The 16,114-nt window shown below is 38.5% G+C and overlaps 1 protein-coding gene across 2 annotated transcripts in view; it reads left to right on the top strand.

The window, feature by feature from the left end:
• The window catches only part of ryr2a (ryanodine receptor 2a (cardiac)), a 310,570-nt gene that overhangs the window by 34,287 nt on the left and 260,169 nt on the right, over positions 1-16,114 (top strand). For both annotated transcript variants that reach the window (XM_023949560.2, XM_023949561.2), the window contains exons 2-5: positions 13,215-13,334; positions 14,604-14,708; positions 15,136-15,201; positions 15,287-15,365. In XM_023949560.2, the coding sequence (XP_023805328.1) occupies positions 13,215-13,334; positions 14,604-14,708; positions 15,136-15,201; positions 15,287-15,365 (370 nt within the window). The remainder of the gene's footprint in view (positions 1-13,214; positions 13,335-14,603; positions 14,709-15,135; positions 15,202-15,286; positions 15,366-16,114) is intronic.

A 16,114-nucleotide genomic window follows, 5' to 3' on the forward strand; every position in this document is an offset into this window, starting at 1 on the left:
CGTGGACCAGAGGTGAGTATATGTGGCGTGGAAACCAGAGCTTCGCGCCAGAATGTCTTGGGACTTCGTGGCCTGAGCGGAGGAGACGAGGAGAGAACAGGATACCAGCTGCACCCGTGGTGAGGAGGACCGGAGAGTGTATAACGGACTGGCGTCGAATGGTGGGATGGATCTCCTTAAGAAGGACAGCAGGTGATGAGATGATGAGAGGCAGCTGGTTCCAATGAGCAGAGTAGGGAGGGGGAAGGCAACCGACCGAGGCACCGTGACATTTAGCAGTCAGTATCTTTACATTCGAAGGCTATTAGGCTACATGCTAACTGACTAGCCGATCATTTCCTGTTATTAATTTACGTCATAGATTTACAGCAGATACCTTCACATTTCTGTCTGTGTGTGTCTCATTACATTGCATTGAAGACACGGAGGATGTTTAGAGAACATTATTTATTTCAAAAAGCACAAAAGCATCCATCGTATTCACGTTCATTCACATGGTGATCTGGTACACCCTCAGTCATCTTGCTGCAAAAGCCGCTTCCTGCCGCTACTTCCGTGTCTCTGTGAGCATTCAATAGGGGTAAAAATAAAAGCAAGAATGGTCGATCTGTTATTTTCTAGATGAAAATCTGAAAAATATCATATTAAGCTGGCTGCTTCGCCAAAAGCACTTACCTTTAGCTCGTAGCATAACAACAATAGCACTACGCCACGTTTCCCAGCGTGCTTTGCTGCCAATCACTGGCCAATCACCGTGTCCCTGTGACAAAGGTCTAACAACAAGACCAATGATTGGCCAGTGATTTTTAACCCCTATTGAATGCTCACAGAGACACGGAAGTAGCGGCAGGAAGCGGCTTTTGCAGCAAGATGACTGAGGGCGTACCAGATCACCATGTGAATGAATGTGAATACGATGGATGCTTTTGTGCTTTTTGAAATAAATAAATCTGTTCTCTAAACATCCTCCGTGTCTTCAATGCAATGTAATTAGACACACACAGACAGAAATGTGAAGGTATCTGCTGTAAATCTATGACGTAAATTAATAACAGGATATGATCGGCTAGTCAGTTAGCATGTAGCCTAATAGCCTTCGAATGTAAAGCGACTGACTGCTAAAGTTAATAAAAGACAAGTCCTGAATATTATTCCTATTCCACCCTAAACTACAATATCAGCTGTCTGACAACAGACCAGCCAAATGCCGGCATACATCAAAGAGCTCTGCGGCGGCGCTAGTAGTAGCCTAGCAGGAGCTATCGTATGACAAAGCAGCCTAGTTATCATAAATCTTTTGATATTTTTCTTATATTCATTGAGACAGTAATAAAGAGATCATTTTTGTTTTTCATGTTCCTTTTTTGAACGAATATGGGTCACAGAGACACGGAAGTTACCGCTGAAAGTTTTGCCGGCGTACAGAGAGCATATCTGCCTGAATGACTTATGACGTGAATAATTATTGCGTTCGAACGGATTAATTATTGCGTTCGAACGACATAATTATTGCATTCGCACGAGTTAATCATTTCGAGGGAACGGAATAGTATTTTGAGGGAACGGAATAGTATCTTGTGGGAACGGAATAGTATTTCGTGCGAACGACATAATAACCTGTGGGAACAAGATATATTTTTATATCTTAATGTCAGGACACGGGCTCCGTACTGTATAGTAAAAAGTAAGTTAAAAAAAGTAAAGCAAACTAACGCTTTATTAACCCTCCTATTATCCTTGGGGTCAAATCGACCCCAATATTCGTCATTAGAAAAATAATAGTTAACTTTTTTCTTTTTACTTCATATTTCATGACTTTTCCTAATTTGATGGGGACAACTGATTAAGCATAAAATGATCATGATGATATTTTTTTCAATGTGCTAAACACATGTTGCATACATTGGTGTTCATCGGGGGTCAATTTGACCCCAGGCTGTTTTAGCTGTGTAAAACTTGTCTGTCTGTGTGTGACCTAACATCCCCACACCTGCAGGTGCATAGTTGATACTTTTGAGCTGATACATAACAGAAGGGTGAGGAACACAGCTATTCCCACGAGAACTATGATATTGTGGTGGGAAATCCTGCCAAAAGGAGGAAGCCAATGTAGGCTTGTGAGTTGATCACATCCAAGTCTTTCCAACTACACATGCCTGCCCTCTAAAATTATCATCTCAAATAAAATATTTTCAATTGATGGTTATATATTTTATGTTATATATATATTATAATGTTGAACTGTAACACTTGAAGGTCACTTTGCTGCTGCCGCAAACAACAGAATTTCCTCATCATGGGATAAATACAGTTTTATCTCCTCTCATCTCTCAAATGAAGAGCTCAAATAATGACTTTGTCTCCAACATGGCTGACTGTGTGTCTGGTGGGACACACTCTTAGCAAGAAATATGATATATATATAAAAATATACATATATACACACACAACGATTATACATAAAATAAATAAATAAATAAAATAAAAATAAGAAGGCACATAAATCAGCAGTGTGATGTCCTTACACAAACATTTTAGTCATTGTTTAGCATTTGGTGGGTTTGGAAAAATCTTATACGAGAATTCCACAAGATCTTGAAGGTTTTTTCTTTTTTTTTTAACAATAAATGTCTCTGTCTCCAAAGCGAGACTTGTCATCAATTCTTTCGTCCACATTGCTGTCGAGGGTCTGTCAATACTCTTCCACAACATTGCAGTAATTACTCTTGCTTTTAAATTACCAAAGTCGATGAGCAATGATGGTTATTGTGTTACAACAAAGTCACAACAGGGGATTTTTTTTTTCGTTTTTGTCACTGCTGATATAACATTACCTACCACTATATCTTCTGCATTCAGATGATCCTATGTGACATAGGGTGTCTTTTATTTTGACAGGATGTCATGTTAACCTCTGTTAAAAGATATAAACTGTTTCATGTTTTGAAAAAATGGCTATTGTCTCTTTATGCTTATATTTTATTTATACCAAAACACCCAGCAGTTCATTTAAATGTATTATAATTATACCAATAACATAAATACAAATCAGTGTTTTATTTTTCTAAAGGGTGAAGTAAGACTTTGTGGCTTGCAATGGGTTGTGGTCAGGGAGAAATCAACCCGAATGGCTCTGTATATATTGAAGGTTGCAGACCCCTGATCTTGATGAATTATTGATGTGGATATTTTTCTCCAAGTTTGAGCTTTAGAGCTTTAGTAGAGATCCAAATATTGAAACTGCATTCATGGTAGCTGGGAATGATGTTATCATTATGAACGTCTCCATAAGAAACAGCGTTATACTTTTCAATGTTAAAATGTGACATCAACTGACCCCATCCTTTCCTCTGCTAATAACCTGCTGAATGATGCTCCATTAGTTCATGGCTAAATATTCGATTCTGATTTGGTGCTGGGTGTGGATTAAAAAGTAATAATCCACAGTGATAATGCACATATTTCAAAAAAATTTGTCAGCAAATCAAAATCCTCACGAGAAGTTTGGGACTAGATTGACTTGCAGAACACCCAATCGAACATCCTCTGATACATACGTCACTGCACATGTGGGTATAAATACACTGAGCGCAAATTCTGTACGTCATCAGAAAGTCGCCACCTGCCCCACAGCAAACGTCAAGTCCCCGGCAGAAGACCACTCTGGCCCACTGGAGTGTTTATTGACGCCCCTTCACAATTTCCGCCCGATCAATCAGAGCCCACTAAGCCAGCAGTGTTTTCCTTTAGCATGCGCTTCTCGAGCGCTGCCCTTGGAGCCAGCAGCGAAATGCCATGCTCCCCCCATTGCACAGTTTACAGCAATGCACGAAATCTGATAGTCGCTGCTTTTTTTTTTTGTAATAAAACACCTCATCAGTTAATACAAAAGTTATCTCCCCACATCGATTTGTATACTCTTACTATGTAGTTTTTGAATTATCAGTACATAAAAAATGTTATGTACTAATTGTTCAAAATACTATGTTTATTAGACAGTATTTTAGTCTCTTGCACAAGTGTCCATCAAATGTAGGACATACCAAGGTGATGCTCTGTCCTCACAGCTGTTCTACATAGGTCTGAACCCCCTCAGCCTAATAATCAACAAACTCATACCGACTCAGAAATGGGGCCAACATCAGTCACCTCCTCTACATGGATGACATCAAGCTATATGCTAAGAGCGAGCGTGACATTGACTCCCTGATCCACACCACCAGGATCTACTGTACTGACATTGGGATGTCATACGGGCTTGAGAAATGTAGCCGCATGGTGACAAAGAGAGGGAAGAGGAGGGGTCTCACTCCTAGAAGGAACAATAGCAGACATTGAGGACAGTTACAAGTACCTTGGAATTCTGCAGGCAAACGGCAACCTGGAGCAGGCAACAAGGAAAGCTGCACCAGCTAAATACCTCCAACGAGTAAGGCAAGTCCTGAGAAGCCAGCTCAATGGCAAGAATAAGACCCGGGCAATAAACAGCTACGCACTGCCAGTTATCAGATACCCTGCAGGAATAATAAGATGGCAAAGCAAGAGATACAGACCACGGATGTTAAGACACGAAATCTCATCACCATGCAGAGGGTTCTATCCCAATTCCAGCACTCTGACACTGTATGCTAGCCGCAAGGAAGGAGGCAGAGGACTGGTGAGCGTGGAAGCCACTATCCAGTGAATGTCTCAGGCAATGGAGAGCAGAGGATAGAGTGCTGGAGGACAGATCCTCATGGGAGGACAAACCCCTGCACGGACCATAACTGAAGTGGCTAATATCAGGAAGTCCTACCATTGGCTAGAAAGGCATGGCCTACAGGACAACACTGAGGCACTCATCCTGGCAGCTCAGGAACAAGCCCTGAGCACCAGAGGGATAGAGGCTCAGATCTACCACACCAGACAAGACCCAAGATGTAGGCTGTGCAAAGAATGAAACAATCCAGCACATAACTGCAGGGTGTAAGATGCTGGCAGGGAAAGCATACATGGAGCGCCACAATTGGTATCTTGAGGTTTTTTTTTTTTTTTTTTTGGTCGGTTGATTTCCTTTTTTTTTTTAAATGGAATTGCTTATTGTTTTTTCAAGTTGTTGAAATGTGGATGAAAATTTTATTTCCGCAACCTTTTTATTGAAATGTGAGTTAAATTTATATATAAATTATTATAAAGTTTATTTCATTGAATTGAAATTGAAATTCACCAAAATATCTCTGAGTTTGTTTGTTATGGATTATTAGTATTTCCTGCCCCACATCTAACATCATGAATGTTCTGACGTTCTCCTCTTTTTATTGGTTCATTTCTAACAGACACATGTTGATCTCTTATCCCCAGAGCAGTCATGCTCTCAGCATCCATAGCCATGGTGATAAGCCTCTGTAAAGTTGAAGCAGCTTTGTAAGCCTTTAAACTCAGAGTTCAAACAAGTTGATCCTGCTGCGGCATGATGCTGAGCAGCCGCAGTCCACTGCCTGCATGATCCTTTGCTCACATAACAATTTGGTCCGTGGAATGTCTTCACCTTGCTCTATGCTGCTGGCCTACCAGAATATCTTTTTGTTTTCACTACTTTTTATTGAATTAAAATGTGAGCAAATGACAAATCTGTGCTTATAATTTTATTTTATACTGGTTTTTAAAAAAATTTATACCTTCATTTGATTCATAAACAAGACCAGATTAAACTACAATCTGGCCTGACTCCGTTTAAAGTCTTCCTATGACAATTTTTGACAAACGTTCCCATACGCAGAAACCGTGAAAATAGTTGTATTACCGTGCACAGCAAATAAATGAAATGCCATGAAGAAAGTGACCATTCGCACATATTTTTGGAAATACATACGGCCAGTGCTGAACCTTTTTCTTGGCCGCAGGGACCCAGAGGAAGGGTTAAGTTTAAAGGCGTGCGTTCGCACGGCAGATGTGGCGAGTTTTAATGTTAAGTCGATGGTACAGACGCAATCTGAGGTCCTGTGGTGCGATTTCAGTAACGGGTCTGGCACAAAGGTCTGGCAGCAATGCAATTTGAGTGGCACAATTTGGTACCCGTCCTGCCTACTGTTGGGCAAAGGCCGGTACACCCTGGACAGTCTGTCGCTGGGCTCATAGAACAGAAGCGATCGCGATCACTATGCCGCCATTTCGGAAGGGCAAGCTGGCAGCCTTAGCTCATAATTCAAACCGAACGTCTTTGCAACAGTTTCACTGACAGCAGTGAAATACTGTCAGGAGAAAAGGAGAAATACTCAGAAATGCAAAAATGAAACAATTTTTTGTTACATTTGTTCTCATTCATAAAAAAATGCCACAAATACATGTCAAAAGCAAAAAAAAAGATTTTCATCTAAGGGGGAATTTAAAAACTGTTTTTCAGCAGGTTTCTGGTCTGTTGTACAAAAAAGACAGTCATACATCACACAAAAAACTTACTGTCATCAGCTTGAAAATAGCTGATGACAGTCAAATGCTGTCATGTTTAGATTTTATATTTCTGTTTTTGGTGAAGAGTCTTATAGTAATTCAACTTCCTGTGTGTATCCTTGTTCGAATGTACCCACTGTATTCAGGTTGATTATCGTGGAAACCATGGAGACACAACTGTGTGTAATGCTCTGTTGCAAAAAGTTTGAATAAAATATAAGTTCTAAAAAAAAGAAAATAATTCTCACGAGTGAAGAGGAAGTGCATATTTTTAAATGATGCAGGGTAGGTGTGAATGAGACCCCAGTCTTTTGCCATAAGAAATCAAAGCATTAATAAACATGAAAGACAGGAAATTTCTCAGACCCTCACTTCCGTCTGAGAAGGTCTTTCCATTTTGACAAATGTCTTCTTTGACTTCTCTTATAACTTCTGTCTTTCAGTCCAGGTTGCTAGTTTCTAGTCTTCAAAGGATTATCATGTGTCCTTCAGGAGCAGGTGAACTCCTGAGTCCTGGTATGATGTTGGGGCACATCTGTGCTCCGTGGATGGGTTGTTTAGTTTTTCCTAAGGAAGAGCACTCCTGCATCATAAGGCACAGTGATCTGGTTCACCGCTGTGTTTTGTCCTTGGAATGGACCAGATTTAGACTCAGTGTGTTGCAGGGTTGGAAGTTTGGGATGCTATGTTTGTTGAAGATCTTTCTCAGACAAATTTGACGCATAAAAAAACAATGTTGTTCCTCTGTTTCCCCCCTTCTGTCCTGGACTCAGTTCTTCGAGGTCTCAGCTCGGCTTACACCATCCTCCAGCGAAAGAACCTCAGTTCCAGAGGGCAGGGTGTCTTCTGAGTTTTAAGGTCTGGTTCCTGCTTATAAGTCAAACATGAGATCCTGATCAGTGGGTTTCTTGTCAGGGTTCAGATTCATGACTTCTTAGACATGTGTGGAGCAGTCCATAAAGGTAAACAGTGTTTACAAGTTTCCTGGAACACTCGTGAATTTATTGTTGTTGCTCCTGTGTGTGAGAAGATGCAGGTGGCGCTCATTGACCTCTAATATTAGGTGAAGACATGGATCAGAGTTACTGAATCCTGTTGTTTCCCTTCTCCTTAAAAGGCAGGATTGCAAACACACGGCAGAGCTGGAAACTCTGTCAGTGGACAGGAACATCAGAAAATACTGCCTGATACTCACCATCGTGTGTGTGTGTATGTATGTGTGGGTAGGCGCAGGCCAGCACAAGTGTCATTATGATGTAACATATTCTATTAGGCCTTCCATGCTGCTCGTTGTGGGTGATGGTGTTCCCTCAGCCCACACGTGTATATAAGCTCAGAGATGGAGGGACTCTCAAATCAGCTAAAGACAACAGCTGCTTTCCCAGTTACACATAAGTTATGCTGAAAAACATCCCTCTGTATCCAAACGTGTGTCTTTCTTTCCTCTCCAGGTCATGAAAATGTTCTTGCACAGGAATGTGATTTTAGCAGTGCTAAATAGAGCTGCTCCTAAGTAGCATCCATTTTGAACCTTAAGTTTGTGGTTTCAGCGGAGCTCAGAAGCTATGTTCACACCGCCCTTGGCAACACACGCTCAAATGATCACTTCCAATGAAAGGCTTTAAAACGCACAAAAATGTGCATCGGATCAGGATTTATGTAAAGACAAGTTATGAAAAATCTTTTCGTATCCAGGCAGTCTGAGGGCTACGTCTAGCTAGCCTCCTGAAATATGAACTGAGACTTGGTTGAGTTTTAAATGTTATAATGGAAAAAAAAAATGTAATGTTGCTTTTATTGAATTATTTACAAATCAGAAACAAATTCTACAAATCAATAACTTTGCTTCATTGTACATTGTACTGAGTTTTGGGGCCAGTTTACAAACATTTTTTTGTTTTTAAAATTACAAGATTATAGGTCGTAAATTTACTACTTAAAATCTTGTGAATTTACGAGAAGAAAGTCAAAGATTAACATGGAAAAAACACCAGCGCCGTTTTTTTATCTGAGCCTTGCTTGTAGATGAAAGACGTTGAGCATTTCGTGAAGCTTCATTTGGTTATAGGTTTTCAAAAACAAAGAAATTCTGAACCTTTTTGGTGACTCAATCAGAATCAGATTATTGTCAGTGTACCCGGCTTTCTGGGGTTCAGCATCAGTGAAGCAGAGTTTCATAAGTAAAATAAAGAGTTAAGAGAAACGTTTGAGTGAAGAGGACCGCAACTTTATATTCCTTTTTATTCACATACCCAGAAGTCCATTTGTCATCTTGCGTCATGAACCTGTCATGCGCACAAGAAACACCAATGCAGAAGGTAAACAGTGTTACATACTACTCCAGATGAAACGTCCCTTTTCAACATAAAACAACAAAGAGAAATGAAAATAGTTTGTTATATTAGCATGAGATGTTCACTTGCTACTGTGCTGTATGCTCACTTCCATTTTAATCTTGTAAATTTATGAGTTTTTTCTCGTAAAATTAAGAGATTTAAAGTCGTAAATTTACAAGTTTTTTTCTCGTGAATTTAAATCTTGTAATTTTACCTTTTTTTTTGGTGGCCATAAAACTCTGTCGTATCATTGAATCTTTATCATATGTAAATAAAAATCTACTGTGTCTTCAGTTTTTTTTAAACAAAATTTCTTGTAGTAGGATTTCAATTTGCAAAATAGATTTTCCGAAACCAGAAGCTTAAAAATATTAAACGCAAACTTTGGCCCCATTTGGACTGGTCCGTGAAAATATTTTCTGACACTAAACCAGTCGGTGAAATCAAAAAGGTTGGAGACCACCGCTATAAACCATGTACATGTAATGTAGAAGAATACCAACTTAGTACATATTTAGACTAAATTAGAACATTTACTTTTTATAATATATGGATAGTATGTAAAAAGTAAACTTTTGTGCTAAAGATTTACAGAGAATTTTGTCCTTGCATAAAGGCTAAAGGTGGAGAGGCAAAGATCCGCATCCCTCTCGCTTTGAATAGTTAATGCAGAAAGAAAGGAGCCTGAACACAAACTGTTACATCAGATCCAGAAGAAATGGGAGCTGAGGAGGAGGAGGTTGGTAGAGAATCCCACGAACAGAAGATAAGCAGCTTAAAAGGAAACCAGTTTTATGCACATAGGTGTTGAATTAACAGGGAATTGAGTAACTCATGGTGCTCTGTTTTCTACCAAATGCTATGGGGATAATGATAATCTGCGCTTTTCCAGCACCTACACCTACAATGTGTCCATTGTTCATTCACTTTTCAGTCATACTTGGTGATGACATAGGCATGGCTGCCAGTTTGCGTCAGAGGGACCTCTGATCATCACCGGGACATTCATGCACATTCACACACCAGTGGAGCCACACTGAAGGCAGGGAGGTTAAAGTGTGTTGGGGAGGTAGTTGGGGGGGGGAAACAGTTCAGAAGGTAAAACGACCAGAAATGTTTGCTATAAAACATCTGGGCTTCCTTATGGTCAAACTCAATTGTGCAGCTAAGGAAATCTCAGTTAGTCTTTCTAGCTGTGACTAAACTCCAGACACAGAAGTTCCAAAATCTTCTGTGTTTACCAGCTTTTTTAACCTTGGCAGGGAACACACCTGATTCGTTTACTATTTTCGAATATTACATTTAAAGAATTCCCTCCTTTAACTAACTTTTGGGATTATTTTGATGAGAAAATTAGATAATTGTAAAAAAAAGTTGTTTTTTTAATGGGATTGTTTATTGATCTCTTATTCTTTCTTGGATTGGATTGGAAATGGTTTCTTTCAAGCAATCAAAGCAAGAATAATGCATAAACAGAACAACCAACAGAGATTTATATCCATGCAAAGATGAATGACCTACAAAGAGCTGGGACCAAAGTAACAAAGGTTACCATCAATAACACAATATGCTGCCAGAGACTCAAATCCTGCAGTGATATCATGTGCAGACGTGTCTAAAGTTTGCTAAAGAGCTTTTGGATGATCAAAAAGACATATAATTTGTCATTAGAAAAATCATTTATATAAATAAAATTTTGGAAAAAAAGAAGAGTGATATGATTCGAAACCAATTACTTTGATAATCTTCAACAATGGTTTTATTAATTGTATTTTTATTTTGTGTTATTATTTTTATTGTATATTATTATCATTATTATTTATGTATTATTATTATTATTAACGTTTATTATTATATTTATGTATCTTTATTTGGTCAAAGTTATTGCCTTGTCACATATTAATCAAATTGCAGATATGGAAATAATCTGAAATAAAAAATTCCACACTATGTCCATTGTCGAAGGTTGGCATTCATTCTGCTGTCTGATTGACAGCCGACTTGGTTTTAACAGTTTATAAAGTTTTCTGTGTTGTAACGTCTGCAGACAGTGTTTGTCAGGGTTCCTGTCATTCTGCAGCTGTTATTAGTGTGGCTGAATAAGTTGAATAATAAATTGTCAACAGGTCAGAACTCCGGTGAAAATCAGGGTCACCATTGAATTTTAGAGATAGCTCAAATCCCAGTCGCTATGATTTTCTTGAAATTATATTTGACTCTTCTATTTGCTGACAACCAGAACCTTTGACTGATCCGGTGTACCATGTGGTTTTGCAAAGATCCTTCAGTTTTTTACCCAAGGGTTATGAATATTTTTTCCCCCCTGATTTTTAAGAATCCTGGCATGTTTAGCAATTTCAGCATTCCTTCTGGGCAGATGACCATTCAGATAAACAGAAGATCCTTTTAGATTTTTCCTTTGCTTCATCAGAGCAAGTTTGTTTTTGATTCACAAACCTGATGGTGATCGCTGGTTTATCAGTCTCCTTTCTCCTGGGAAGTGGGTGACAGGTCTCGATGGTATGCAGATCCGTAGAAATCCCTGTAGACTTAAACATAATTCCACTTGACATTCAACAGACTCCCAAGGATCAGAAGCAAAGCTAGCATTACTAGCTCCGTTAGCAGTTGCCCGGGGTTTGATCTGTTATCCAGTAATGATCCCATTATTCATCTTGGATTGTTGTTTCACCCCATTCACATGTTTCTCCAGAATGTCAACCCTGTAGTCTCGTTGCTTGGTCTGGGCTTGAAGTCTTCTGATCTTTGAGGTCATTGAGCACTTTTTTGATGTCTGTCATTTGTCACTTGGTCTTTCTTCGGGGCCATGGTCGGTTTTCTTTTTTTGCAGAATTACTACTTTTTTGCTATAGACAATTCTGTGATGAATCAAATTTTAAGACTCTGAAAAACAGTGCTCGCTCCCAGAGCGCTGCCACATGCATCCTCTCTCATTGACCTGGAACCAGAGCTCCTTCTTTCGTAGGACTAGCCTCTCCTGGATTTTTAAATTACTCCCCTGTTACATCTGTAAAACAAAATTGCAGGACTCCTCTGCTCATGCCACATCACAGGACTGCATAGATGAATCTTTTCTTTTGGTTTGTTTAGATAGCAGTTAGGAGCTCTAATCCTGTGGCAAACTATATTCCCTTCTGAAATTAACCTGAGATTAGCACTGCTTGGTCTACTTTTGAGATAATTAAATTGCCTCTGAATTTAGAAATGATCTGCATCCAGAAACAACAACAAACATTTAAAATAATTCAATAGGCTTTGAGCTGTTAAAGTTGTTCACAAATAACACAGCTCTGCAATTTCAGGGAATAATATTAAGTTGTGTATTTTTGTGTTTTAAACACAATTCAGTTTTTTTTTTTTTTGCTGTAATATTTAGGTTTTACAAAAAGCTTAAGCTGTGTTTGTGCTTATTGAAAGTTTCTACATTTTTCTTACAGCTTTTTTCTTTTTTTTAACCACTGGCACATGAAGGGCTCCGTAACATGGCCTTCAGATATAAGAGATTAATTTTGGCAAAACTTTGTTTATGTAAAAAAAATAAAAAAAATGTAATCATATAGTTTATAAAAAGACTATATGATTTTGGTTTAATGATAATTTTTAAAATATTTCTGGCTGTAGAGTTGGCTTTTAAACAAATTATCCTTGCCAAATCTGGCCCTGCTTGATAAGACTGAAAAACAGCAATCAGTAAGTCATCTGTTGATATGCCTAACACATTTTGGAAGCGGACTGGAACCCAACTGAAATTGGGCTTAAATAGTAGTTGAACAAAATCGGTCAAAGGAGTATGCTTTCAGGAATTATGCTGGACGCTTTGGAAAAAAACATAGTAAAATGTATTTGGAATTGATTTTAAACTCTTGGGAAATCGATTTTATAAGGCTTGCAGTAGGATCTTGATCTGTTATTTAGATATTCTATCTCTGTAGCATCAGAGCTGCGTCATGCTTACCATTAGCTACAAACTTCTCAAACGTGTCCCTCATTTGCACAATTGTCTGTTAACTGTCATGTTGTAACAAATACAAGAAAATTAAACAAATGCACAGCTGATTCGTTCAGCGTCTTAAAGTTGACATATTTTAATGCTAAATAAATAGAAAATTCTTTCATCATTTAAGTCTGTCAGTTAGCGCAAGTATAATGGAGATGGTATGTGTTTTGACAGGTAATCATGTAATCCATGTAATGTTAGTTTAGCTGAAGCCCAAACTGGGTCACATTTGAATTAGGAGCAGAATGATGACGCAGAGAATCACAGTCCTGCTAACACTCGACAACAAAAAGTTTTTTTTTTACAATGCTTTAAACAGAAGCTGAAGCTTTCCTCTACTTTTGTATGTGTGTGGGTGTGTTTGTGTGTGTGTGAATTCATTAAGTAAGTTGATAACATGAATATAATGAATGTGCACCTTCTTTGTGCAGGACGATGAGGTGGTGCTGCAGTGCTCAGCCACGGTCCATAAAGAACAACAGAAACTCTGCCTCGCTGCTGAAGGTTTTGGAAACAGACTCTGCTTTCTTGAGTCCATCTCCAACTCTAAGGTGCTGATGTATTTTTCATTATCTTCATTTTTTAAATGCAGCAAAGGGATTTCTTAAAACTCAACTCAATAGAGACAGGGGAGATGTAGCAGACCAAGGGAATCATGAGGAAACTGTAATCAACTTCCATAAGAAGACACTGTTTAAGAAGGAACACATTAAAAAAAAGAAAAGAATAACAACCTTTGACTGTAAATAAGAACTGGACTGAGTGACTCCTCCCACTTCGTATTCCAGACAGGTAGTACCTTCTAGCTCCAAGAAGCCAAATCCCGGAGACTTCTATTAAAAATAAACAGCTATCACTCGGTCATTCTATATGTCAGAATAACCATTCTTGCTCTGATACCTTTCTTTGAATGTTCTTAATGATCCAAATTTTTTCCCAATATTTATTAGGGGTGTTAGAAAAAAATCGTTTTGAGTCCCGACATGGATTATTATCGATCGTCTCCCAACTTCTAGAGTATCATTAGCAAGCTACTGCGCAAAAAATTGTGGAATTAGAAGTTGTAGATTTTGAATCGTGTGCGTGGCGAGTTTGCAACTGTTGCGATGATAGCTAGCTCGCATATTTTTTTGATCTGAATTTAATGAAAGCCTATTCATGATTTCTCTGGTTCAAGCTATGATATAACATATGATATGACAATCCTAAAATTGTGGGCATGGTAAACAAAAAAAAGGGTGTTTTTTTGGAAAATAAAAAATATATATTTAATTTTATAAAATTAAATATGTATACAAACTAGAGCTGCACGATATGAGGAAAACCTGCGATATGTAATATTAGTGATCAATATTGCGATGGTGATATAACTTGCGATAAATGAACAAATAGCAAAAACAACAAAAACATTTCCATTTCACTGCAAAAGTTTAATTTAATTAAGAGTCAAAGTACCTCAAATTATTCTCCAAATGACCGTTGTCTAATTAGGAGGGCAACATCTAACATAAAAGCTTAATCCGATTGGTAAACAATGTGAAGGGCTCTGTCTGATTAGTCAAATGCATAAAGGGATTTATTCAAATCATATATTTAAATTATTGTATTTAATACATAAATAAATCTATGTTTATTCAGATTCTTCATTTTAAAAGCCTTTTTTTTAACCTTCAACCTGTGAAATGTTATTATAATGTTTATAATATTATAATTTTATTTTATGGTGTATTTATCTCTTGGAATACTCCCCAACCGTCTGCTCACCTGGTAAACCTGTCAGGGGTCAGCTCCTGACCTTGTCTGTTCTGCTTGTGTTTCAGAATGTTCCTCCAGATCTTTCCATTTGCACTTTTGTCTTGGAGCAGTCGTTGTCTGTTAGAGCCCTCCAGGAGATGCTGGCCAACATCAAGGAAAAGTCCGACGGGGTGAGTGTGGAGATGGGGCAAGCAAATGCACTAAGTAACGGGCATGAGCAAGACGGCAGGAAGAACATTTTGATAACCAGAAGGGAGAAAAGTAAAAAAAAACAACAAACAAACAAACAAGTATTTGGTGAAACTTGATCCCTACCTTTGCTAAGTACGTTTCTGAACTGACTTAAGTTTAGTTTCCTGTTAAATATGATTCAAAACATTGTTAATCTTTAAGAGTTCATTTTCAGAAGTTATGCCAAGGAAGTAAAAGGAAGAATGGTTTAGCTTAACTTCAGTTGGATTAATTTTTAGGAACATCTCATGATCAGTGTTTTCTAAAGAACGAAGACTCTTGGAAGTTGCTCATTCATTTTCATAACTTGGTTTTTTCCTTATCTGTCCTCTCTGTGTTTGCGTCTCTTTCTCTGTCCATGCTTAGGGAGGGGGGCATCGTACTCTGCTGTATGGTCATGCTGTCTTACTGCGGCACTCCTACAGTGGAATGGTGAGAAAAGCCTCAAGCATTTTTGACTCTTAAGTTCCTTAATTAGAAAAAGAAAAAGGTTTTCTTGGAACTGTTTCTGTTCTAGTTCCTGTGCTGCCTGTCCACATCCCGCTCTTCCACAGACAAACTAGCCTTCGATGTTGGATTGCAAGAAAACACTACAGGTAAGAACATTTCAGCCTGTGGAGAACTGCTTTCATCTAAAAAAAGTTTCAAAATGGAAAGAATATCAAACTTTCAAACCTGTTCTGTTTACCATGTGAGGAACGATCTGAAGAGCAGCTGTTATGTTAAGCCTTAAGACACGTTTAAGAATGCTCTGAATGCTGGTTCTTGAACGCGCTTTTAGCACATGCTGTTCACTCTGGACTATCGCTACTCAATACTAGCGCATACAGTTGGAAGAGACTTGGTGCAAAATGACAAGGTGCAAATCTCGTGAATCTTTCTCCAGGCATTTTCTTTGACACCTCTGTTCTGATGTATTAAAGACTTGGTGTCATAGAATTCCAACCTAGCACAAACCAGAATTATTAATTTCTCCCCGTAATCAATTTTTAAATGGTTGGCACTTCCAAGACTTAAAAAGGACCGAGGCCCTAGTTGAAGTCCCGGCTGGGGGGACCTGAAACAGAACATCAACGGGGGACCTTTCTGTGTGGAGTTTGCATGTTCTCTCCGTGCATGCGTGGGAGACTCCGGCTTCCTCCCACCGTCCAAAAACATGCTTCATGGTGATTTGGTTACTCTAAATTTGTCATGGTTTGGGTTTGTTTTGTCTTGGTTTTTGTTTTATTTCTTGTTCTGTCATGTTTGGTTCTGTTTCCTGTTTTATTTTGAAAGGTGTTCTGTTTGGTCATGTTCCTGAGTTTTACTTCCTTGTCCCTATCTGTCCTGATCATGTTCACCTGTG

This window comes from Oryzias latipes, chromosome 19 (genome assembly GCF_053564925.1).
Source record: "Oryzias latipes strain Hd-rR chromosome 19, Olatipes_Hd-rR_3.1".
NCBI classification, from domain to species: domain Eukaryota; kingdom Metazoa; phylum Chordata; class Actinopteri; order Beloniformes; family Adrianichthyidae; genus Oryzias; species Oryzias latipes.